At 58.6% G+C, this 24,696-nt stretch overlaps 1 protein-coding gene and 1 long non-coding RNA gene across 3 annotated transcripts; one reads left to right on the top strand and one right to left on the bottom strand.

Annotated features, from left to right (window-relative positions):
* Positions 1-7,982: 7,982 nt before the first annotated feature.
* Positions 7,983-15,672, bottom strand: ENPP7 (ectonucleotide pyrophosphatase/phosphodiesterase 7). Of its 2 annotated transcripts, XM_072781890.1 has the most exons (6): positions 15,405-15,672; positions 14,129-14,274; positions 12,129-12,755; positions 11,213-11,507; positions 10,557-10,654; positions 8,616-8,756 (listed from the first exon to the last, which is right to left on the bottom strand). In XM_072781890.1, the coding sequence occupies exons 1-5, from the start codon at positions 15,655-15,657 to the stop codon at positions 10,572-10,574; spliced, it is 1,404 nt and encodes a 467-aa protein (XP_072637991.1). In that variant the 5' UTR covers positions 15,658-15,672; the 3' UTR covers positions 8,616-8,756; positions 10,557-10,571. The 2 variants fall into 2 exon arrangements, with proteins under 2 accessions (XP_072637990.1, XP_072637991.1); XM_072781889.1 differs by lacking the exon at positions 10,557-10,654 and having other exon boundaries at positions 7,983-8,756.
* A 2,352-nt stretch (positions 15,673-18,024) lies between these two features.
* On the top strand, positions 18,025-23,941 carry LOC140607260 (uncharacterized). Its single transcript, XR_012009375.1, has 2 exons — positions 18,025-18,227; positions 23,573-23,941. It is a non-coding gene; the product is annotated as an uncharacterized lncRNA (long non-coding RNA).
* The last annotated feature ends 755 nt before the right edge of the window (positions 23,942-24,696 follow it).

Below are 24,696 nucleotides of genomic sequence, written 5' to 3'. Positions count from 1 at the left end.
CTGTGTGTCTGTTTGTGGTAGGGGGAAGAGGACCTAATTCTTCTAAGAGGATTGGCACAGCGAATGGCACAAAAAAAGCTATACACTTCATACCCCTCCTCCGTTAACTGGGGATTGCCCAGGATACAGCCACACCCCCAAGGCCTTTTGGGATAGCTTGGGCTGACTGGGCCAATAGGCCCTTCTCCCAAATGCAGGTTTGCCTCCTGGGACCCAGTCGGGGCTCAGAAACCCGGCCCCACGTGCCCAGCTCAACAGACAGGCCACTCTGTGGAACCTGGCCTGCGTGGACAGGTTCTGGGCTGCCCCCTCCAATACTGGCTGCCCCGGCCTCCTGCAGCCTCCTACCCAACCCAGTGGGACGTAAACTCTCAAGGCAGCCCCAGCAAAGCCTTAAGAAGAAGCCTGATGCTCACCGGAGTGTCCCTGCTCACCCTCCCTGAGCCTCTCTGATGGAGGATGGGGGCTTAGCCAGGCTCCTGGGTGGAAGGGGGCACACCCAAGCTTCTCCTCCTGGCCCCCCACCCTCAGCCCAGTCTTTGGGTCCCTCACTAGCATGTTTATTAGCCGACAGAGGAGCAGGGCAGCTCTGGGGAAGCCAGCTAAGCAGACTGAGTCGCTGGTGAGGCTTCCTGGCCTGAAACACAACCGCTATGCAGCCTCCTTGCTTTTTGTTTTGTTTTTTTTGGTGGGATCCCGGAATCTGTTTTTTCAAAAATTGTGCTAGAATACACATAACATAACATTTACCATTTTAAGTCTTTCCAGCATATAATTCAGTAGCATTTAGTACTGAATTCACGATGTTGTACAAGCGTCACTACCCTCATGCTCTGAACATTTTCATCTCTGCATGAGGGAGCCTATACTCACTGGGCAGCCATTGAACCCCTCCCCCAACCCCTCCCCCCAGCCCCACAACCATCCAATGCTTCCTGCCCCTCAGGATTTGTCTACTCTGGACATGCCCCATAAAAGGAATCCTATGATGTGTGGCCTTTTGTGGCTGCTTTCTCTTACTCAGCACGTTTTTGAGGCCCAGCCATGCAGCGTGGGGGCGGGGGGTGCTTCCCTCTTTTCCAAATCGCATCATGTCCCACTGTGGGGTGCACCGCATTTTGGTGACCCCTGCTTCTGTTGATGCATGTATATTTGGACTGTTTCCACCTTTTGGCAATTGTCAAGAGTGCTGCTATGGACATGCATTCTTAGGGTGCGCATGAGCCGTGGAATCGCTGGGTCACAGGCACCTGCATATGTCCCCTGCTGAGGAAGCACCGGCCTGCTGTCCAAGTGACTGCGCCTTCTCCAGGACCGCTGGCTGTGCGTGGGGCCACTCACGTCTGCAGAGGCCCCTGTCCCTTTTCTTTCTCTTACTGTATTATGAGAGCCCTCCTTTGGGTGTGAAGTGGCATCTTGTGGTGGTTTGGACTTGCATTTCCAGGCGAGTGTCCTCTCTGTACTCCTTGGTGGTTTGCTTGTCACCAACACACTCTCCGACTCTTGGGTCCAAAAAGGAAGTGGAATTAGGTCAGAGCCCCTCCGAGAATTTGGAAAAATGCCTTTTTGGTACTTTTTTAGGCTGATATCTACCTTTTTTTTTTTTAAGAAAAAGTTTTAAAAATTTTAATTTACTTATGATAGTCACACACACAGAGAGAGAGAGGCAGAGACACAGGCAGAGAGAGAAGCAGGCTCCATGCACCGTGAGCCCGACGCGGGATTCGATCCCGGGACTCCAGAATCGCGCCCTGGGCCAAAGGCAGGCGCCAAACCGCTGCGCCAGGGATCCCCCGGTATCTACCATTTTTTATCATGAAGTTCACAAGGGTGCAAAGGATGTGGTTTCCGGTGTATTGTGAATACCCACTTTTAAAAATAAAACAGTTCCTCAGTCTACAGAAGCAAAACGTGACATTCTGTGCTGCTTTCAGGGTCATCGAGCAAGTCCTCCTGTTCCTCAGTCACAGACAAACCAAACCAGCAAACCGCTTTGCACCCTGAGATAACCCCAAGTCTCAGAGTCCCCAATAAGAAAACCCTTTTTATTTCCTGTGAACCTCTGATAACAAGAATTTTAGCCCTGACCTTTGCTCTTCCTGTCATGTGTCCTGACCTGTAGGATTAGCATAATCATGTGAGAAAGTGGCTGCTGGAAACTTGGTTCTCTTGTGACTTTTTTTTTTTTTTTTTTTTTTGCCTTTTAAATACTGGATGGTGTTTTTGTTTGGTGAACCAGTCCTCCTTCTGAAGTCGGCCTCCTCTGCACTCTTTGCAAAAAAAGATTCTTTTCTTCTCCAAAGTGCAATTGCCTCCCATTTCCCTTGGGCAATTCTTTTAAATATATCAAATGAAATGTAAATAATGTAGCAATGTGACCTCACAATACCTAAGACTTGGGCAATTTCTTCTGGATTCTTTTCTTTTCCACCTAAGGGGGTCCCATCTCACTTCTTCCGCTGAATTTTATTTTAATAAAAACATTTCTATGTTTGAAGGTAATTCACTAATCACTCAAGCATGGGTTTCTGCAACAAAAACATAATTTAAATTTAAAATGTTTTATTCTCAGAGACTCTAAGGCTCTGAGTCATAAAAAGAATTATTCTGGATTAATTCAATCACTCAGTTGACCAAACCAACATAAGTATACTAAACTGTGGTATGTATTCATTATATATATATATATATATATATATATATATATATATATATATATATAATGTAGAATATATATGTTAAAATTTTGAACTGCATCTCTTAATGAGATGGAGGGAGCTGCATGTTTCCAAATAGTTCTTGTGTCTTTGGATGAATATTATGTATTTTCTGAGACTTGGTTCAGAAGGGTTCCCACTCCTGTTTTTGATTTATTGGTGTAGACTGTGAGAAAGCTTGTTTATGTAAGTTCACACATGATAAGGAGAGAGTTTTGCTAGGGCTGTATTCCCCCTCTTTCTCAACTTTTTTTTTTTTTTTTTTTTTTTTTAACGATTTTATTTATTTGAGAGAGAGAGGAAAGCTTGAGCAGGGGGAGGGAGAAGCAGCCTCCCAGGAGCAGGGAGCCCGCTGTGGGACTGATCCCAGGCCCCGGGATCATGACCTGAGCTGAAGGCAGACCTTAACCCACCGAGCCACCCAGGTGCCCATTTCTGAACTTCTTTGGAGATTTAAGTCAAAAGCCACGCAGTGATTTATCACCAAAAACAAAATTTAGAAGCTTGACTGGATTAGGTTGTCCTCGGGGTGAGATTCCGGGCTTCCTTGGCACTCCCGGCAGGTGAGTGGCCCGGGTCCCGCCCCGGCCGCCAGGTGCCCCCTCCCCCTGCTGCAGCCTGGCAGGATGGAGGATGGAGGGCGGGGACGCAGGTGTTCTCGAGTTGGCGGGTCCCAAGGCTCAGCTAGCTCCTGGCGGCCCCCGCTGTACGGGCGGCGGGGACCGGACTCCTGGGGACACCGCCCGCTGCGCTTTGGCCGCACCTGCGCGGGGTCCCCGCGGATGCAGGTGTCTGGGCGCTCCCCGTGGGGTTGACGGCGGGGGGGTGCCCGGAGGCAGCGCGGTGACCTTCCGGTCGAGGGGTGCGTGCCCAGGAGGCCACCCCTTCTCTGAAGCGACCCCACGAGGTGGGTCTGCGGAGAGGGTCACAAAGGGGAGGGAGCCACAGCCTGCTGCGCGTGCGCGGACTCGAGCTGCGGGGGGGGGGGGGGTGCGATCCGACAGCGCATCTCCGGGTGTCCGGCCCCGAGTGGGTTAAGGGGGTGTACGCGTGTGGCGTGTGGCTGGGATGGGAAGTGATGCGAGTACGGGGTGGGGTGTCCGCGGTGCCCGCGCTCCAGCTCCCGGCGCGGCGGCTGCGCGCCTCCCGGCGGTAACCATGGCAACGGGAGCTCCCGCAGAGCTGCCCCCATGCCCCGGAGAGTCACCTGCGGGGGCGCCCGGCAGGTCCGCGGCCCCAGGTGCTGGCACCTGCCGAGCCCCGCGGTCCCGCCTGGCAGCCAGAGGATGCGCGAAGCACGTGGTGCCCTTGGGTGCGAAGGCGCAGGGGGCGGGGCGCTCCCGGATCCCGCCCCGGGAAGTGACTCCGCCACGCGGAGGGGCGGGGCCTGGGCTGTAGGGTTCTCGGACTCTCGGGGGCTCCTGTTGGGTCCCAGGCGGGTGGGCCGAAGGGGGCCCCCCGCGGGTGAAGGGCACACGGGCTCCCCTTCAGTGACCGGCAGCTCCCTGGCTTCTGGAAGAGTAGACTTAACGTGCATCAGCAAGCAGCTCCCGAGGGACAGGGCTGGCCTGGCTACCGGGGTTGAACTTGGGGTACCTGTGCTCCCCCTCCCACCTCTGCTCAGGGATGGAGTGAGGCGGTGGGAGTGGGGGGCGCTGACTGCCTCCATCCTAATCCTCTTTAACCTGAGGAGGTTGGGTCAGACCAGTTTCTATTCATTCATTCGTAACTATTATTTTTTTTACAAAGGTTTTCTAAAGTTTTATTTATTTGTTTGAGAAAGAGAGAGAGGATAAGCAAGGAGGGGAGGCAGAGGGAGAGGGAGAGAGGCAGACTCCCTGATGAGCAGGGAGACGACGACTCTGGGCTCCATCCCAAGGACCCTGCGGTCATGACCTGAGCCCAAGGCAGCTGCTTCACCGCCGGAGCCCCCCCAGGCGTCCCCATAACCTTTATTAAGTGCAGTGATTCCCGGGTGTGGTCCTGTGACAAGCAGCAGGAGAATCACCTGGGAACTAGTCAGAAATGCGGGTTCCCAGGCCTACTCCAGACCTACCGATCCCGAAACACGTGTGCGCTCAGGCTCACCTGCAGGGGCTCTGACCTGACAAAGCCCTTCTGGGGCACACTTGTGTCTGAAAAGCATGGATCCAGCCTGGCGGTTGTGCTCAGTAGGGGGCTACTGATCCCTTCCCTCAGCAGATCCTGAAACCGGATTTGGAAGGTTCTACCTCTCTGAACTAACAGCATTCACTTGGGGGCTCCATCAAAAATGTGGGGAAACGGGGGATCCCTGAGTGGCTCAGCGGTTTGGCGCCTGCCTTTGGCCCAGGGCGCGATCCTGGGGTCCCGGGATCGAGTTCCGCTTCGGGCTCCCGGCGTGGAGCCCTCTGCCTGTGTCTCTGCCTCTCTCTCTCTCTCTCTCTCTCTCTGTCTATCATGAATAAATAAATAAAAACTTAAAAAAAATGTGGGGAAACGAATACTCTTTGACCAGTCCCCTAAGGTTCCACGTGGTTATTTCAGCGGAGCAGGGGAAGGAGCCGCTGGAGGAACCCGAGGTGCTGAATCCCTACTTCAGAAGCTGCTGGAGAAAGGCTTCAGGGGAGTATTGAAGAGGGCAAGGGCGCCGCCTCCTGGTGACAGCATGCAGGGCTGGCTCTAGAAGGGGCGAGGCCGCCTGACAAAGGGGGCTTTCAGTGTCCCAGGCGCACACCCTGTCCCTCTTGAACTGGCGGGTCAGTGCTGGGATGTTCCATCCGTTCCTGCCGGCAGCTGGACTCTGGGCTAAATTCAACAAAGGCTTCGCGCCGCCCGACAGCTGTGTGTGGACGCTGCCATCCGTGCTGGGTCACCTCCATGTGGCTCCAGAATGCAGTGCTCTGCTCTGTTGCAGCCGGAGTTTTCTCCTGACTTGTTTTTAGCTGGGCTGATCGTAGAACGAACTTTGTACAGCGAATTACAACATTAGTTTCCAGTCGTGTCCCGAACTCCCCTGGGGGGTGTCTCTGGGGACCCGCCACAGGGACCCCGGGGCTGCCCTACGGAGGCTTCCAGGGCCGCCCCATGGCAGGCACGAGCTTGGGCGCCTCCCGCAGGCTTGCCTCTGGCTCCCCTCCTTTACTATGTCCTGTCGTGTCCATGGCCACCCACGCTGTTACATAGTCGACATTTTTCTTTTCAATTAACTCATCTTTTTTTTTTTTTTTTAAGATTTCTATTTATTTTTATTCATGACAGACACAGAGAGAGAGAGAGGCAGAGAGACGCGGGCAGAGGGAGAAGCAGGCTCCATGCAGGGAGCCGGATGAGGGACTCGATCCCGGGACTCCAGGATCATGCCCCAGGCCGAAGGCGGCGCCAAACCTGCTGGGCCACCGGGGCTGCCCCTAACTCATCCTTTTAAAAATTTTTTGAAGATGTTATTTATTCATGAGAGTCACAGAGAAAGAAGCAGAGACACAGGCGGAGGGAGTGCTTCCTGCAGGGAGCCCGATGCGGGACTTGATCCCAGAACCCTGGGATCACGACCTGAACTGAAGGCAGACAGACGCTCAACTGCTGAGCCACCCAAGGACCCCTTAACTCATCCTTTTTTACTCAGGTTAATTTTCAGAGGAAATAAATGAGAAATAACAGACATGAATGGACAATCGGTAGTCGTCACCCCAAACCCAAGGTGATCATAAAGACACAGACAAGGCAGAGAAACCGCGCTGGGCCGTTGCACCCCGATAGGCTCGTCCACGCGGCCTGGGTTCTCTCTGTGCTGGGTGGGGCTCGAGGCGTGGAGGGGACGGAAAGCAACGCGGCTGTGGCGCTGTCCCCGCGCCGGCCCGTCTCTTTGCTAAGTCCTGAAGCGACACCCATGGGCTGTTCCTGGGCTGGGCCCACTTCGGATCGGTTTTTCTTTTCTTTCTTTCTTTCTTTCTTTCTTTCTTTCTTTCTTTCTTTCTTTCTTTCTTTCTTTCTTTCTTTCTTTCTTTCTTTCTTTCTAGATTTATTTATTTATTCATGATAGACAGAGAGAGAGAGGCAGAGACACAGGCAGAGGGAGAAGCAGACTCCATGCCGGGAGCCTGACATAGGACTCGATCCCGGGACTCCAGGATTGCGCCCTGGCCAAAGGCAGGCACGAAACCGCTGAGCTACCCAGGGATCCCCCAGTTTTCATCGTTAGGACCAACCTAGAGACGGACGCTGCTGTTATTACTCTGGTTTTACAGCGAGGAAATGGCCCAGTGGTTAGCGACTGGCCTGGGGCTGCAGGGCAGTGCCCTAGCGAGTGGGGGGGGGGGCGCACAGCTGGGTCCGCGCCCCAGGGCCACCCCACAGCCGCACAAATGGGAAATGTAGGCCCACAGCGGATGAGGACCTGGCCAGAGTCAGAGCTGCTGTGAGCAGGCCGGCTGGCCTGGGCACCCCAGGGGCGGCTGCCACGGGGAGCCATTCCTTCTAGGAAAAGTGCTGGAAGCAGGGCCAGGAACACCGGGCCGTTGGGGTCAAGGCAGGGCTCCCGCTCCGGGCAGCTGGTCAGGCCGCTGCCGAGGGTGGGTTGGGATGGATCCTGGGGCTGGGGGTGGAGACAAGTCACGGGTGGAAGTGGCCCAGGGAGGGGAGAGCGGGACTCCCAGGCGAGGAACACGCGGGACCTGCCCACCCACCCTTCAAAGGCGGTGTCACGCTGTTATGCTGGGTCTGTTTTCGGGAGCTGCCCTGGACAGGCCCACAGCCCCCTACGGACCCTGCCCATGGCTACAGCAGGGAGCTCCTGCCTCCGCATTATCCGGGCAGGTCAGGGGGCCGTGCCTGCCCTTCGGTGGGGAAGGCTGACCGCCACTCCAGGGTCACAGCTTGTGAGTGGGGACAGGCTGAGTAGGAGTCGCTCTACAACAAAGCTCCTGCTCTTAGGAAGTGGTTTTGGAGGGATCCCTGGGTGGAACCTGCTTCTCCCTCTGCCTGTGTCTCTGCATCTCTCTCTCTCTCTTTCTCTCTCTCTCTCAGGAATAAATAAATAAAAATATTTTTTAAGAGATTTTATTTATTCATGAGAGACACAGGTAGAGGGAGAAGCAGGTTCCATGCAGGGAGCCCGACGCGAGACTTGATCCCGGGACTCCAGGATCATGACCTGAGCCCAAGGCAGACTCTTGACCGACTGAGCCACCCAGGCAGCCCCTCCAGGGGGATGATTACGTCTAGAGGCGCACCGGTGTGCGCACTTTCCCCCTCCCCGCCCCCACCCCCACTGGTGATGGTCTACTATTTGCTGTGTTTTCATCTTTTTATTTTTTTATTTTTTAAAGATTTTATTTATTTATTCGAGAAACACAGAGAGAGGCAGAGACACAGGCAGAGGGAGAAGCAGGCTCCCTGCAGGGAGCCTGACATGGGACTTGATCCCTGGTCTCCAGGATCCAGCTCTGGGCTCAAGGTGGCGCTAAACCACTGTGCCACCCGGGCTGCCCTGTTTTCATCTTTTTAAAATTATTTTTATTTCCTTGGTTGAACAACGTGGCTTAGAGATTCCGGTTTCCCGTGGGTTCACAAAGGGCCTTGTCCTCCCCTCTGCAGCACCTCTCCCCCACCCCAGCAGGCCAGCCGGGCCTCCCCGGGTTTGCCAGCGGCCTAAGGGATCAGGAACTGGTCACAGCCTGGGGCCAACCGGTCAGGTCAGGCCAAGAGGACCCCAGCAGGGTCCGCATCTCACAGCCACCACCCGGCAGCCTTCATCCCCGCTGAGCAGCAGCGGCCGGCCTGTGGGCACTGGCATGGGGCGGAGGTCCCTAGCCGGGTCCCTAAAGCCTGCCCTGCGCTTGCACCCCCCTCCCAGGAGCCCCACCCCCACCTTCCCAGACCTAAACCTGGGAAGGGTCCCTATTGCCAGCACCCTAACGACTGAGCTGGGGCTGCAGCTGGAGCTGGGGGGACCCTGAGGTCTGTGGTCAGGCGAAGAGACAAGGCCCGTCCGTCTGTCAGTATCCAGCAGACTCAGGCCGTGAGAGGGTAGCTTCTGGAGGCTTCCTGGAAGAGGTGGTCCTGGAAGAACAAGTGCTGTTGGCTGGAGGGAGGGGCGGGGCAGGGTGAGGGCCCCCTGGGTGCAGGGAGGCTGGGAGTGGTGGGAAGTGCGATGGGCAAAGGTGTCAGGGTGGGGTGAGCAGGGCCGCTGTGGGAACTGAGGACCCTCAGCTGGCCCCAGGAGGGCGTGCGTGGGTGCAGGTGGGGGTGGGGGGGAAAGGCTGGGGGCACTCTCCTGGGCCTGGGTCATGCCACACACACTGCAGACTCTGAAGAGTGGAGGGCCTGAGGGTGCCTCAGTTTCCCCTGGCGCACAGGGAAGGGCGGCCACGTTTCTCAGACGAGGGGCAAGTCCTTCGGGCGCCGCCCTGGTTCTGCGCGGGATTCAGCGGCCGTGGTGGCCAGCCCACGTGGGGTGGGGGGTCCCCAGGGCTCTGAGCTCCGTGCTGGGCATGGGCTCCGGCTCCGGGGCCGATTCTGCAGCCCTTCCTGACCTGGCCTTTGCGGCCCCAACTCTGGGAGCGTGAAACTGGCTTCAGTGGGAGCATTTACACCACAGAGGTGGGCAGAGGCCACAGGGTGGGGCTTGTACTACAAGCTGGAGAGTGGGTTTGCTGGCACGCTTCCGGGGCACCCCCCCCCCCCCCCCGACCCAGCGCACAGTCATGTCATCTTCCTGGTTTTGCTGCAGTTTCCTGGCCTGTGAGGTCTGAGCCCACCTCTCAGGTTCCATGCAGAACCCGAGTGTCCGTGGGTGTGTTTTATAGGCTGGAGGAAACCTCCTGCATCACTGCCTCGACCAGAAATCTTGGTCTCCACAAAACCCAAGAGGAAATTGCAGGTAAAGGTATCTGGACCCGTCCATTTAGCCCCAAGTCCACTCTGCCCCCCGGATGTTCTGTCTAGACCCCCGAGGGACCGTCCTAACTGGCTGCCCCTCTTCCCGAGCCCTGGCGGTCCCGTGTTCCTCTGATCATTGGTCCCGAATCAGGCGTGTCCCGTGTCACCTGGCCAGGGGCTCCCTGTGTCCACGGCAGGCTCATCGTGTACCTGTCCTCGCCTACCAGCCTCCAAGCACCAGCCTCCCTTCATTTCCATGAACGTGAGGACCAGTCCCACCTAGGGGGCTCTCACTCACTCACTCTCCCATCCCGGGATCCCGTGGCCGGCTCATCCTCATCCAGGTCTCCCGTGGCCCCCTGTCCTCTCCCTGCCCTGACACCTGACCCCGGCTCAGTCATCCCTCACTGATATGTTCAGTTCCTGTTGCCCATTCCCTGTGGCCCCTAAATCACAAACTCCAGGGTGCAGGGCTCAGGCTGCCTGGGTCACTGCGGATCCCCAGAGCCCAGACCAGGGCCTGACCCCAAGCAGGCTCCCACTGTGTGGTCTGGGAAGGAATGCGTGCGTGATGTGCTTCTGCTCGGGCTGGAGGGTCACGACACCCCAGGGCAGAAGCAAGGTGGGGCTGTCACACAGCAAGCTGAGTCCACCTGTGTCCCAGGACCCCTGCCCCCTGGGCTGTCCCTGCACACCTGACCCCCATGGCTTCAGAGTTCTCACTCCTCCCTGGTGGAGCATGGAGGCCTTGCAGGCAGGCAGGGAGGAGGCTGTGGAGGGTTCGGGTCTCATGGGCCCTGCTGCTCTGGGAAGACCTGCTCCAAGCCTAGGGCAGAGCGGCTGGAGGGGGCCTGCGGGGGTTCCTGAGGACTGACGCCTCTCTGCCTCGGTGTGTGGGGGCCCAGGTCAGCAGTGGGGGCGCCAGGCTGGAGCAGCAGGGAGCACCAGCCCATCCTCCCCTCCACCTCCTGGGCTTCTGACCTTGAATGGTGGGCATTATGCGACCTTGGCCAGAAGAATCACAGCCACCAGCATTCCCATCACCAAAGGGGGCTGGCCACTTGGAAGGAGGGCAGACCCTGAGGAAATTCAGAGCATCCAGTGAATGAGAGAAGTGGGAGCATGTCCCTCACCCCCCCAAAAGCCCCCTGAACTTGGCCTTCACCAAGGCCCCTCCCCTGCTGAGCAGGGCCTGCACACCTCCAGCTGGGCCCCCACTGGGGTCTGCCATTCATCAGCTCCCAGGGTGACCTGTGCCCCTGGGGATGGGCTGGCGTGGCCATAAGGGCGTGTTGGGGGGAGGCCGATAGAGGAAGACCCGGAAGGAGCCGTCACGTGGCCACGCAGGAGAGCAGGTGCCCCGCGGTGGACTTCCCCCGGGACCTGTCCTGGGGGCAACCACCTGCCTCTCTGGCCCACCGTCTCCACAGCCTCACAAGGCTGCTTACATCCACCTGCTGTCCCCTCTCTGCTGCCAGGACACGCAGAGTGCGCTGTTTGGTGTCGGGCCCGAGATGTGCCCGGAGTCCGGGACCGGGAAAGAAAAGGCGGCCCCACGCGCTGGCGGCGCTCGCTGGTCAGGGCGGTGCAGGCCCACGCCGTCTGCGCTGCCTGGTGCGGGATGGGTGGCACCTTACCTGCGGGGGTGCTGGCCGTCCTGCTGCTGGTTCCCTGGAGCGTGGGCGGCGGGGTGCTGACGGGCCTGTTGCTGGTTTCCTGAATCATGGGCAGCAGTGTGCTCAGGAGCCCATCGTTGGCCTCGGGCACGATGCCCAGCAGTTTGCACATGAGCTCGTACACATGGACGCTCTCGAACGGCTCCACCTCCAGGCCTCTCTTGAAGTTGGGGCCCACGGCCCGGAAGATGGTCTTCATGTCCATGACATCGTTGTGAAAACCGTGCTCCCCATTGTTAAACTGGACGTTCACTCTCTGCCGGGGAGGGAAGGCCCTGAGCCTTTGCAGGGACTCCCCACCCACCCGCCCTCTCTGCCAGCAGCACCCCTGCGGGGGCAGAGGACCCCTGGGAGGGGGTTACACATGGGGGCAGAAGGGTTTCTCTGAATCTTGAGCCCCAAAAGATCCCTGGCCCGAGGGAGGGCCCCTCGGGGAAGACTAGGTGCCGACCCCAAGCACACAGGGAGGAGCTGTGAGCACAGGGCGCCTGTGCACGCCAGCGCTCCCTTTCCCGATCCCGATGCCCAGCCTGCATCTCCTCGGGGGTCCCTCGGCTCTCGGTGGACGGCACAGTGGCCCCTCGCCCTCGCTTCTCTCTGGTTTCTTATGGCCAGTCTCCCCACACATACACACAAGCGTCCGTGCACACGCCCACACGCAAATCTCACACATTCACACACATGTACACTGTGTACGTGCACACACGCTCCTATTGCATCGTGACGGGTGTGTCCCTTTGGTGGCCAATGCCGCTCAAACCGGGGACGCGTGAGAAATGGGGGGAGGGGCACTTTTTACAGAAATGGACAGAGGCCCAGCAGCCCAGGGAAGGAGCCTGCGCCCTGCCCAGAGTCCCCCCCGGGGCAGGCAGCTCACCCCATGGATGACGTAGCCGGGGTCACTGTACATGAGCAGGGGGGTGATCCTGGGGTTCCTGGCGTAGTGGAGGGACGCGGGGAAGGACTCCTTCTTGTAGACGTGGAGCTTGGGGTGGGCATCCTTGATGGCCTCGTACACCTTCTCCAGCATCCCCTCCTTGGGGAGCAGCATCCCATTTGGCCCGTAGTCCAGGAGCTCGAACTCGATGTCCTTGAAGGTAAAGTTGGGGAACTTGTGGAACTCCACCAGGTCCTGGGCGGTCTTGTTGACGGTGCTCATGCCGTGGTCGGACGTGACAATCAGGTTGAGGCTGTCCTCCAGGCCACTCCTCCTGATGCTGTCACGGAGGTAGCCCACGGTCCTGTCCACCTGCATCACCATGTCCTTCCTCTGCTGGGACTCGGGGCCGTACTTGTGGCCCGTGGAGTCGGGCTCCCCAAAGTAGAGCGTGACCAGGTCCAGCCCCTCCTCCGTGAACCACTTCATCACCGTGTCGATGTTGGCCTTCCATTCCACCTCATCTTTGTAGTTGTGCAGAGCGCCTTCCTTCCGGCTCAGCGTCACCGCCAGGCCTTGGTAGGTGACATTCCCGCCAGGGTAGAAGAAGGAGCCCGTCCGCAAGCCCTGCCAGGGAAGGCGGCGGCGGTAAAGCCCACAGGCACCCTGGGGCTCGCCCCTGCCTGTCCCTGCTGCTGTCACACAGCCCCCAGACCGCCCGCCTCTCCTCCTGCCCGCTCACAGTCCCGCTCCCCTCGCGGGCACCCCCTTCTTTTTGGGAAGGCCTTTCATAAGTCTTATCTTATATTCCCAGGGCCGGTACTGATTGTGTGGAAGAGCGAGCGGGTGCCCAGTGGACTCAGCGCTAGTGAGATAATGGATATAATAGTGCCCTCAGATACGCAGTGTCCCCATCGTCACCATGGCCCTGGGTCCTCGCCCCAAGGCCGAGCTGCCCAGACCGCCCTCCCCTTCTGGCCTGGAGCCCGGCCTCTCCCTAATATGGTCTGGTCTCGTCCAGACCCTGCGACCCCTGTCCCCTTGCCTGCCCTTCCAGCCTTCAGCCTGGCCATCCATCTGTCTTGCCCATAAATCGATGGCTGCATTATTTACAGATCCATCTGTCCTTTCCGCCCCATGTCCGTGCTCGCCCTGTCTGCGTGTCTGCTCCCCAGCTGCCCTGCTGTGTGGACCAAGCACCGCGAGATGCCAGGCTCTCAGCTCCTGCGAGTGAGCCCGATGTCCAGGTGGCTCCCTCCAGGGTGAAGGACTCCGACCTGAGTGGACGCCCTGCCTAGAGGGTGGCGGTAGGCTCCGAAGTTCACTCTGCTCATCTTGGAAACCTCCGCTTGACCCCGTCGATGAGAAGCCACACCTCTGGGGCCAGAAACCCCCAGAGTGCTGTGGGATGGAGGGGTTCCGGGGCGCAGCCCCACAACCCACCTCTACCTTATATTACCTTATATCTGGCCCTCTGGAAGTCGGCTGCCCAGCCCGGGGAGGGATCCAGAAAGGGGAAGGCAGAAAGCTGTTTTATCGTTACCTGCCCCCCCCCTTTTTAAAAGATTTATTTATTTATTCAGAGAGAGATAGAGGCAGAGACACAGACAGGGAGAGAAGCAGGCCCCATGCAGGGAGCCCGACGTGGGACTAGATCCCGGGTCTCCAGGATCACACCCCGGGCTGTAGGTGGCGCTAAACCGCTGAGCCACCAGGGCTGCCCATTACCCGCCTTTTTGCTGGGTGAGGTTATTTTTCCGGGTGGACCGGACCCCCTTCTCCCAGAGCCAGCGGCCCAGGGCTGCGGGGAAGATGCTGCCCATAGTGGATGCTCCTCAGCACCTGGCACCGCCCCCGCCCTCGGGGACCCACTTCTCACCCCTCTCTGCTGGGAGCCCAGCACTCGGGTCGGGGGAAGGCCTGCGTGGGCCTCACGAGGTCTCATGGCCTTTCTGGGCCAGGTCCTTCCTGTCCCCCGTCCCCGGACCGCCGTCCGTTACCTGCTTCTGGGCTGTGATCCAGATGGGCAGGCTGCCGTTGTCCCACCACCGCTGGACGCCCAGCGTGGCGTGGTAGGGCAGCTTCACCTTGCTGGTGGTGTTGTAGAACATGTTGTGCACCACCCCGTGGTTCTCGATGTATTTGCCTGCGGGGAGGAGACACGAGGGGAGGGAGGAGGTGGAGGGAGGGAGCCGGGCAGGCTTTCTCACACGCTGCCCTGCTGGTGGGAGCCCACGTTCCTCGGGGGTCACGGGCACCCCTCCCCAGCCCTGAGGTAGGTCCTGCTTGCGGGGATGTCATCGGCAGCCTCGTGGCTTTCGGCAAAGCCCCGGAGCGACCCAGATGGCCGGCAGGAGGGAACGTATGAAACAGTCACGGCCCAGCCACACAGCAGAAGCCCCAGTAGAAGCCCAGACGCACCAAGGGAGTTCCACCCACGAGATATCGTCTAAAATTCACTTCTAGCTACGAGAGGAGTGGGGCTGAAATGTGGGCCCCCTTCCCCCATCCGGGACCTATTAAGGAAACAGGTGCAACACAGGATGGAGGACCAGATGTGGCAGCGGGGGCGGGGCATGGTCACAGAACACTGGCGTGAGGATGAGCCCTCTGGACAGAACAGGGTCCCTCCCCCCCACCCCTCAAGGCCCCGTCCAACCCGGAGCCTCAGTGGGTAACCTTGCTTAGAAATAGGGTCTTTGCAGATGTGACTAGTTAGGTTAGGATGAGGACCCTACGTCTCTGGATGAGCATCCTCACGAGACAAGGAGAGACACATGGGGGGAAGACAGCCCACGGGGTTGGAGGGACAGACCACGGGAGCTGGGAGCGGCAGGAAGGGTCCCCTAGTGTCTCCGGAGGGAGCGCGGCCCTGCTGACACCGCACCCTAGACCTCCAGGAGCGATGGGGGGTTTGAGGGGTTTGAGGGCATCCGGGGGCCGCAGGCTCATCTCTCCCACCTGTCTGGAACCCGGCCACACTCACTTCCTCCAGGAGCCCGCCCGGGGTTGTCACCTTGGTTGGGGTCACCGTTTAAAAAGAGACCACTGGGCAGTTTTATGGCTTGTGTATGATCCCACCAATGGTAAGGCCTGCTGACAATCCCCCTTGGCCATGCTGTGTCTCCCCGGAGACAGCGTGTCCCCTGCCCCCGTCACCTTTGTCCCTGTGGGCCCCTGGGGGACAGGGCTCTGTGCAGACGGGGGGGGGGTTTCCTTCCTTGGGTTGCTCAACCCTCTCCCTGCCCCAGGCCCCACCCCGAGGCCCATGCTCACCGGTGACCAGGGTGAAGTGGCAGGGGCTGGTCATGGTGACGAAGGCCGGGGTCATGTAGCGGGCCTTCACCCCGTCCAGCGCCATGGCGTCCAGGTTCGGGGTGTGCACGTCCTGGTCGTAGTTCCAGCGGAAACCATCAAAGGACACCAGCAACAGCTTGTTGCGGGTGCCCTTCCTGCCCACTGGAGCCCCTGCCCCTGGAGCCAGGAGGGCGGCCAGAGCCAGGACCAGGAGGACCGCCAGGCGCCCCATGATGGGCCTTCCAGACACCAAGGCGTCCGGGGTGGTTCCTGCGGAGGAGCAAAGTCTCAGGGTCAGGCAGGCCAGACTTACCCTGTCCGTGCCTCTTTGAACACGAGACTGCACGTACCTGCTTCTCCGAAGCAGCCCTGGCCGCGGCGTGCCTGCCACCCCGGCCCAGCCCTCGCACATCTCCCTTTATTGCCAGCAGAGCCTTCTGGGCCGGGTGCTCCTCCCCCCAGTGCACCTGTGTCCTCACGGGGAGGACGGACACCAGCCCGTAGGCCTGTCCCCACTCCACCTCTCCCAGCCCCGCTCAGCCCTGTGCCCTGCTCGCCCTGACCCCAGGGCACTGGGAGGCCCCCCCCCTCCAGCTTGTACGTCGGGGAGAGCTCTGGGGTACATGGCCGGGTCAGGGCTGGTGGGTGGGCTTCCCAAGACCTGGGAGCCAAGGGCCAGCAGCTCAGCCCAAGGCTGGCCTTGTCCGCGGGAGCCCCAGCTAGGGTGGGTGCCCTTCCCCGCCCATGAAGGGGCGTCCTGGGATGGGGCAGGACAGCTCCAGCCTGTTGGCCAGGATTAGCGGCCCCCGCACCTGCCTCCTTGGGTCCAGGGGAAGCTCAGAGAGCACGTGGGGGATGAGGGGGCCTCACTGTGGACTTCATCAATGAGGCGGTCAGACGAGGGGGCTGCCCCATTTCCCGTGCTCATGGGGGTGGGTGTGTGTGGGAAGGGACCCTGAGTTCAGGGTCGCAGCCCCTTCTCCCCGTCTCTGATTCTGTCCCTCTCCCTCTCACAGAATCCACGAAGTGAGTCAGGCACGGCTCTCAACTTGGGGGACACAGCAGTGAACGAGACAGACCGTGCTGGTGAATAAGTAAACCGGTAAAATAGTGAGGCTGGGGAGGGGCAGCACCCCGGTGGAGTCGGAGGAGGTGAGCAGGGGCAGGGGCCTGGTGGGCGGTGGCACCTCCAGGGTCTGGCATTCTTATGCGGGGGCCGAGGGGGGGGAGGGGGGAAGCCAAGGAAATGACAAAACCTGACCTAATGTTTTGTTTTTTAATTTGTCAATTAGCTTATTTTTAAAATAAAGTTCGGGCATGCCTGGGTGACTCAGTCAGTTAGGCATCTGCCTTCGGGCTCAGGGCGTGACCCCTGGGTCCAGGGATCGGGATCAGGTCCGCATCGGGCTCCCCGCAGGGTGCCTGCTTCTCCCTCGGCCTGGGTCTCTGCCTCTCTGTGTGTCTTTCAGGAGTAAATAAGTAAAATATTTTAAATAAATAAATAAATAAATAAATAAATAAATAAATAAATAAATAAACTGTATTTTATTTTTTCATTTTTATTTATTTATGATAGTCACAGAGAGAGAGAGAGAGAGGCAGAGACCCAGGCAGAGGGAGAAGCAGGCTCCATGCAGGAAGCCCGACGTGGGATTCGATCCCGGGGCTCCAGGATTGCGCCCTGGGCCAAAGGCAGGCGCCAAACCACTGTGCCACCCAGGGATCCCCTGTATTTTATTTTATTTTATTTTATTTTTTTAATTTTTATTTATTTATGATAGTCACACAGAGAGAGAGAGAGAGAGGCAGAGACACAGGCAGAGGGAGAAGTAGGCTCCATGCACCGGGAGCCCGACGTGGGATTCGATCCCGGGTCTCCAGGATCGCGCCCTGGGCCAAAGGCAGGCGCCAAACCGCTGCGCCACCCAGGGATCCTCCCTGTATTTTATTTTTTAAAAATATTTTATTTATTCATGAGAGACACAGAGAGAGAAGCAGAGACCCAGGCAGAGGGAGAAGCAGGCGCCCTGTGGGGAGCCCAACGTGGGACTCGATCCCGGGACCCGGGGTCACGCCCTGAGCCCCTGAGCCTGAAGGCAGATGCTCAACCACTGGGCCAGCAGGCGTCCCTAACCTATTTTTAGAGCCTGTGGGGCGGGAGTGGGGGGAGGGGCAGAGGGCGAGAGACTCTCAGGCCGACTCCCGCAGACCGCAGACCAGAGCCGGGGTGGGGGGTGATGGGGGAGCAAGCATCCCACCGGGGCCACATCCTAGGAGCTGCTCCCACGCAGGTGTCCAGGCGCTGGTACGTCCTGATTTAACTTTCCCTCCTCTGTGGACCTGCGAGCGGCTGCCCAGCCTTACGACTTTGGCCGCAGCAAGCAGGTGTTCTCGTCAAGCGCTTCCCAGCTCACGGGGCTGCGGGGCCATCAGACCCTCCCGAGGGGTGGCCCGGGGACCACCGGTGCAGATTCTTGCCCCCCACCCATCCCCGGACCTGCTGAAACACCCTGCGAGGAGGGCACCGCAGCTGCAACCCGGGACAGGTGGACCGCTCGGGCTCCTAAAACCAGCGTGGGCGGGTGGGGGCGGGGCCGCCACGTGGTGGGCCAGGGCACAGCAGGTGCAGGACGGCGGCGGGGCGGCGGCCTCCCTCCACGGCCCCACGCCGCGGGGCGCCAGCTCCACGGCAGGACCGGGCAGCTGCGTCCGAGTGGCGGCAGGTGCGCTGGGAGAGGACAGCATTTACACGGTGTCGCAGGAGGAGGGACCAGGAAGGCTGCTCGGAGGCCCACGGGGCAGGTAGGCCCAGGCTGCAGAGTGGGCAAGGAAGCCTTCCAGGTCGGGGCGACGTGCAGGTGAAGGACTGCCGGGGATCGCGAGGGCGGTGAGGCGGAGGAGGGGCGGGGTCCAGGGGAAGGCCGAGGGGCAGGCCGAGGGGAGCCCGAGCTGAGGCTAGTAGCTTTCCAGAATAAAATGGCTGCCACGGCTGAAGACTACATTTCCCAGCACCCCTTTCAGCGAGGGGCGCCCATGTGACTCCGTTCTGGCCAATGGGGGGGGAAGGCAAGTGTCACGTGACAACCCCAGCCTCTTCCTCGGGGAGTCTGGCGCCCGCAGCTCTCTGCCGCTGCGGGGTTGCTGGGGCTCGGGGTGGACCGGGAGGGCTCCCGGGCGGCGCGGGCGGGCGCCGAGGGGGCAGACGTGCACGCTCCCCGTCTTGCATCTGTGTCCTCGTCGGGGTTTTCCGTGGGGCTCAGCAGGGCCCGCCCCGGGCTCCGGAGGCCTTCCCGGGTTTAAGTAGAGGTGACCTGAAATGCGGGGTGCTGCGTGGGCAGGGGGAGGGGGAGGAGGCGGGCCGACGCGGTGGTCCCTGGTGCGGGGGCACAGACCGGGGTCGGCGTGCGGCCCGCGGGTCCCGGCGCAGGTGCATGCGGGGTTGGCAGGTGCGTGCGGGGTTGGCAGGTGCGTGCAGGGTTGGCAGGTGCGTGCGGGGTTAAGGTGTGTGCGGGGTTGGCAGGTGGGTGCGGGGTTAAGGTGTGTGCGGGGTTGGCAGGTGGGTGCGGGGTTAAGGTGCGTGCAGGGGTTGGCAGGTGCGTGCGGGGTTGGCAGGTGCGTGCGGGGTTAAGGTGCGTGCAGGGGTTGGCAGGTGCCTGAGGGGGTTGGCAGGTGCCTGCGGGATTGGCAGGTGAGTGCAGGGGTGCGGGTGGTGAGGCCCGGGCGACCTGTTCGCCCTGCGCATGTTTTCCGGCTGGCCCCCGTGGGTGGGGGCGGCGGGGGTCCAAGCGGCCTGCTCACCCTCGCCTGCCTGCGTGGGCCCGGCCTGGAGATGGCGGGAGAGGTCGGCTCCCCCGGCCTCCACGTCTCAGGCGGCCTTCCTGTCTGTGTCTCTTTGTATCTCCCTCGTAGCTCACCGTCCATTGAGTTCCTTTTCCTTCCAGGGACCCCAAGAGCACCTCAACCAAGAGGGTGCTGCAGGGCATTTCCCGTTGACCAAGCCCTGGCTTTGCCCATGGTCTCCATCAAGCTTCGAGGAGGTTCTGGAAGGCAGGTGTTAGTAATACCCTCACTGTCTGTGTGGGGAAACCGAGGCAGAGAGGTTGCAGGTCACGGAGCAAATGGAGGAGCCCACACTTGGTCCTAGACTCCAGGACCCTGCTTTGAACCACTTTAAAAAAAAAATTTTTTTTTTTAAATTTATTTATGATAGTCACAGAGAGAGAGAGAGAGGCAGAGACACAGGCAGAGGGAGAAGCAGGCTCCATGCACCGGGAGCCTGATGTGGGATTCGATCCCGGGTCTCCAGGATCGCGCCCTGGGCCAAAGGCAGGCGCCAAACCGCTGAGCCACCCAGGGATCCCCTGAACCACTTTTAAATGCCACCAGTGTACTGGCCGCTCAGGACCGTGTCGTGGGGCTCTGGGGCTGTGAATATGGTGGGACCACTGACTTTTCCCTTTTCCGCTCATATTACTTCTTTGGGGTGCACCTGCTAGAAAGGGGTCCTTGGACAAGGATGGGAAGGCTGCTGGGTCCTTACAGTCGTATTGCTGTCGGGAACCACCAGCCGTGACTTGTCCTATCTCCTCTGCCCCACGGTATCCATTGGGTTTTGTTTTGTTTTAAATCTTATCTATTGATGAGACAGAAAGAGAGAGAGGCAGAGACACAGGCAGAGGGGGAAGCAGGCCCCATGCAGGGAGCCCGACGTGGGACTCGATCCCAGGACCCTGGGATCGCACCCTGGGCAGAAGGCAGGCGCTAAACCGCTGAGCCACCGGGGCTGCCCGGGTTTTGTTTTTTTATTCCTTTGTGTGCTCAACAGGGGTGTAATGATGCCTGAAAGCGCTACCCCAGAGAGGCTGGGAGGTTCTCCATGTCACACTTCTTATTTCTGCTCCCCGTTGGTCATCTCTGACCCTTGGCCAGGAGGTCCCCACGCTCATGGAATCTTAGGGCTTAATCGGCTCTGTATGTCTTTTGCAGTGTGTCTGTTCTGGAATCTATAGTGTGTAATCTTTTTCATAGGCATTTACCATTTATCTTTGTCGCTCGTGACTTCGCCACCTCTCTTGCACACTGGTCATTGTTCAGGTAGAGGGTAGACCTGACGACCCCTGAAGACGGGACTTGCCGTATTGTTCATTGTCAGGTTCCCCAGAGCCTGCACAATGGCCAGCCCAGGGAGGCACTCAACCTGTACTTGTTGGATGAATAAATACGCTTAGAAGGGAAATTTGTGCAAATATCTTTGGTACTTTTGGTTAGGGAAGACATTGTTTGAAATCAACCCTTTATTCGATAATGATCTTAGGTTTATGGAAACATTGCAAAGGTGGTCAAGTGCCTTCCTACCCCGGGCCAGGTTTCCTCCCCTCCTCCAAGGTACATTCTGCGGTGTATTCGCACGACACGCGAGCAATATCGGGGAGTTCTTACTCTATTCAGTATCGACACGGCCGTATTCTGCTCAGAGTTCCTCAGGGCCCTACTGCCCTGGCTCTGTTCCAGGATCCCATTAGGTCATCACCAGGTCTCCTGGGTTCTTGGCCGTGACAGTTTCTCAGACTCTCCTTGTTTTTTGATGACCTTGACGGTTCAGAGGAGTGCTGGGCAGGCGCTTTGTAGAATGTCCCTCAGTTGAAATTATCTATTCTTTTTCTCTTGATTAGACGGGGTGGGGGGTGGGGTTATGGGTTTTTGGGAGGAAGGGCACAGAGATAAAAAGCCTCATTCCCATTATATCATATCAAGGGTACATCCTATCAACATGACTCATCACTGCTGCTGTGGCCTTGATCCCCTGGCCAAGATAGTGTCACCAGGCCTTTCTGCGGGGCAGCCACTCTTTCTTGCCCTCTCTCTTCTTTGGAAGGACGGTCACTGTGTGCCACCCCCTCTTCAGGAGTTGAGGGGTCATGCTTCACCTCTGTGGGGGCCGAGTATCTACGGACATTGGAATTCTGAGCAGATTTGTCTCTTCTCCTTGTTTATTCATCTGTTCAATAATTGATACCAGTATGTAACCCACTGCCACCTGATTGATTTTGTTGCTCTGATTGCTCCATCTCTGGCCACCCGGAGCTCTCTCCGTTGGCGCCTGGATCCCTTTGTCATGCCTGTCGCCTTGTTCCTTGACCCCAGGACGCACCAGGCTCCTCTTAGTGTATTCGTTTCTCAAGGGGCCTGGTTCCTTTTGTTGGCGGGGGATATTAGGGACCAAGAGCTGGGTGTGACAAGCGACAGCGCCATTGTTTCTGGCCATGAGCAAGGCTCTGTCCCCATCTGGTGTGGTGCCTGGCACACAGTAGGCACGAAGGCAAGAAGGCATGGGTGGCACGAGCAGCGTCTGGACTCTGACAGATCTCGTGGCTTCTCCTTTGTCTCTATGCAGCAGTTGGAGTGGTTTCTCCAAACCAGGAATCCTTGTCTCCCCATCTGCCCCACCCCCCGGCCCCATGTAGCCCCTGGGCTGGTGCTGCCTGCCAGGGAGATGCCCTGGTGGGGGGGCTGGGCACACGGGCGGGCGCTCCAGCTGTGGGCTGTCCCCTCTACTGGGGGAGTGTGGAAGTCCTGAGCCCGCCCTCTCCATTTCCACGGTGACAAGTGGCAAATGTGGGTCTAACGGTCTCCCTCGATGCCTGGTCCATGCCCTTTGGGAAGGAAAGCAGTGGTGTCGCTGATGCACTATTGGCTTTGGGGGGCGCTGAATGGAGAGCAGCCTGATTATGTTGTTAAGCTGCCTTCAGGAGGGACGGGAACACAGAGTTTGAGCAGATGACCTTTCCCAAACAGGGCCCTGGGTGTGGCCATGCCATCTGGGAGGCGGTCCCTGGGCACCCCCGCTGGGGCTGCATTGGATGCTTCATCCTCATGTCCCGGGGAGGCCTGAGCCGTTGAGCCTGGGACCGGTGTCTGGGGGGCAGTGAGAGGCCAGACCGGCCTGGGCTCAGCAGGTGTGCCGCCAGGAGGCCCCACCATCTTTGTGACCAGGTCGGGTCCCTGGGGGAGGAGACAGTGGCCCAAGGCTGGGGGTTCCTTCCCAAGGAGAGTCAGCCCCCCTCTGCTCCCTCTGCTGGAGCTGCGAGCAGACCCCCCATGGTGAGCGCCCTCCTGTCGCTGTCGGGGGAGGCGGTCACCCCCTACCTCTGCCAGCCCGGCGGCTGGGACCTGCCTGGTGGTTCTCGATGACAGGGGCCTGACCCGACCTTCACGATGGCGGGATTTTATTAGTGCGACGATCCACTTTATCAATTGCTGCGCCTTTTATTACCACTCAGGAGCTTTATCTCAGCGGCCACCTCGCCTCCAGCTAAATGAGGATTAATATTTTAACAGGATTATGTGCTGTGGGTTAGCAGTACTCCCTGGGGACGCCGGGGGCTCCCCTCCCTCACGGCCTCTCCCCTTCCCCCCAGGCCTCCCTCCTGGTGTGCAGGGAGGTGGGGTCCTGAGGTCGGGAAGCTGGGGCCACTTGGCTCCGGACTCCAGGATGGGGGGTGGGGTGGGAGGGAGGGCCCCATTTGTCCCAGGGTAGGGATGGCTCTGCACGGTGAGGTCCCCGGAGGGACCAGACTGTGTCCTGGGTCAGTGGGCTTGACCACCATGCAGGGAGTGGGGGGAGAGAAGGGAGGAAGATGGAATGGGAGCTGGGGATGGGGAGGGGGGAGAGGGAGAGATGCCCACTTGCCCCAGTCTCTCAGCCCGAGTGACACAGCCTCTAAATTTGCTGTATCAGGCCTTCTAGGACTTTCTCCTGGAAAAATACTTCCATTCCCACCAACATTTATAAAAGCGAGACTGTTCCCGTCCCCCTCCTGATTCCATCATATAAAGGACAAAACCCAGGATCTTAGGTGGGGCTTCCAGGAGCTCCACGCTTGCCATGTGGATCCCCCAGGCCCGTGTCCAGGGGACACCTGCATACTCCCCTTCCCATCGCCTTCCCAAGGGCCGCCCCCACCTTGGGGGCTCTTCCCCATGGCCCCAGGCAGAGTCGGGGCCTTTGTGATTCTTTTGCCGAACCACTTGTCACCTCTTTCGAACCACTTGGAATTTCCCCACCACTGGGAATGAATGAGAGAGGCAGGCGGGCAGGTGTCCCCCTTGAGGGACCCGGGCTGATGTTTGCACACCCGTGTTCACAGCGTGTTCACAGCGGTGATTCACAAGAGCTAGAACACGGAAGCAAGGCGGGTGTCCATCATCGGATGAGGGTCTGTCCATGCAGTGGGTTATCATGCAGCCTCAGACAAGAAGGACACCTGCTGCAGCGCGGACGGACCTGGAGGAGGAGCCAGCCAGTCACCAGAGGACAAGTGGTGTAGGATTCCATTGAGGTTAGGTTCCTAGAGTCATCAGGGTCACAGAGACAGAGCCTAGGATGGGGGCCGGGGATGGAGTGTTGAACGGGGACAGAGCCTCCCTTTGGGGTGGTGACAGAGTTGCACAACAACATGAATGTGAATTGCACATTAAATAAAAATTAAAAAAAATAAAAATACTCTGGAATCCTGTGGCCTTTTTAAAATTTTTTTTATTTTTTAAAGATTTTATTTATTTAATCATGAGAGGCACAGAGAGGGAGGTAGAGTCACAGGCCGAGGGATAAGCAGGCTCCCTGCAGGGACTCGATCCCAGGACCCCTGGGTCATGCCCTGAGCCGAAGGCAGATGCTCAACTGCTCAGCCCCCCGGGTGCCCCCATCCTGGGGCCTTTCTGAGATGCAAGGACGTGAAGGGGGGAATCTGCACTTGGTTGGAGAATTCTAGATTCTATCTGGTAGGTAAAGAGACAGTTCCCCCGAAAGGACGGACAACTCCAGGGAGGTCCCAGCTGGGTCAGGGGCTTCCAGACAAGGACAAGGGGTCCCCGCCCTCGGTGGAGGGCAGACACGTGAACCACCAAAATCACGGTCATAAAACCTCTAGCCATCACCCTCCCATTTTACAAATGAGTAAAATACTTTATTTATTTATTTATTTATTTATTTATTTATTTATATTTTTCGAGTAAAATACTTTTATTAGGAGTTTAGTGATAACTAAGAAGATCGTTTTGGAAGTAATTCATCCTCATTTCAGAACTTTTGAAAAACACAGAAGAGCCTAGAGAGGAAAAGAAGCACGATTTTAAAGCTCACGAGCCAAGGGGCCGTGGCCACCGAAGATGGTTTTCTTCGAACATCACGAGTGTCCGCTTCCGTGGGGATTGAGCGTGACGTCAGTGCTAGTTTTGATTCTTTCTCCCTCTTATTGCTTAGTGAGGGGTG

This window comes from Canis lupus, chromosome 16, assembly GCF_048164855.1.
Source record: "Canis lupus baileyi chromosome 16, mCanLup2.hap1, whole genome shotgun sequence".
Taxonomy (NCBI): domain Eukaryota; kingdom Metazoa; phylum Chordata; class Mammalia; order Carnivora; family Canidae; genus Canis; species Canis lupus.
Note: the sequence above shows the minus strand (reverse complement) of the source record. Positions and strands in the feature narration are given on the sequence as shown.

Excerpts from the sequence above, each read along its gene's own strand:
- ENPP7 (XM_072781889.1), bottom strand. The coding sequence starts at position 15,657 with ATGGGGCGCCTGGCGGTCCTCCTGGTCCTGGCTCTGGCCGCCCTCCTG. Across the intron at positions 11,508-12,128 it reads CCGGCTACGTCATCCATGGG|AGAGTGAACGTCCAGTTTAA; the intron begins GTGAGCTGCCTG and ends CCTCCCCGGCAG. Across the intron at positions 8,757-11,212 it reads GACGGCCAGCACCCCCGCAG|GACCACCTCTTCCAGGAAGC; the intron begins GTAAGGTGCCAC and ends TTGTTCTTCCAG.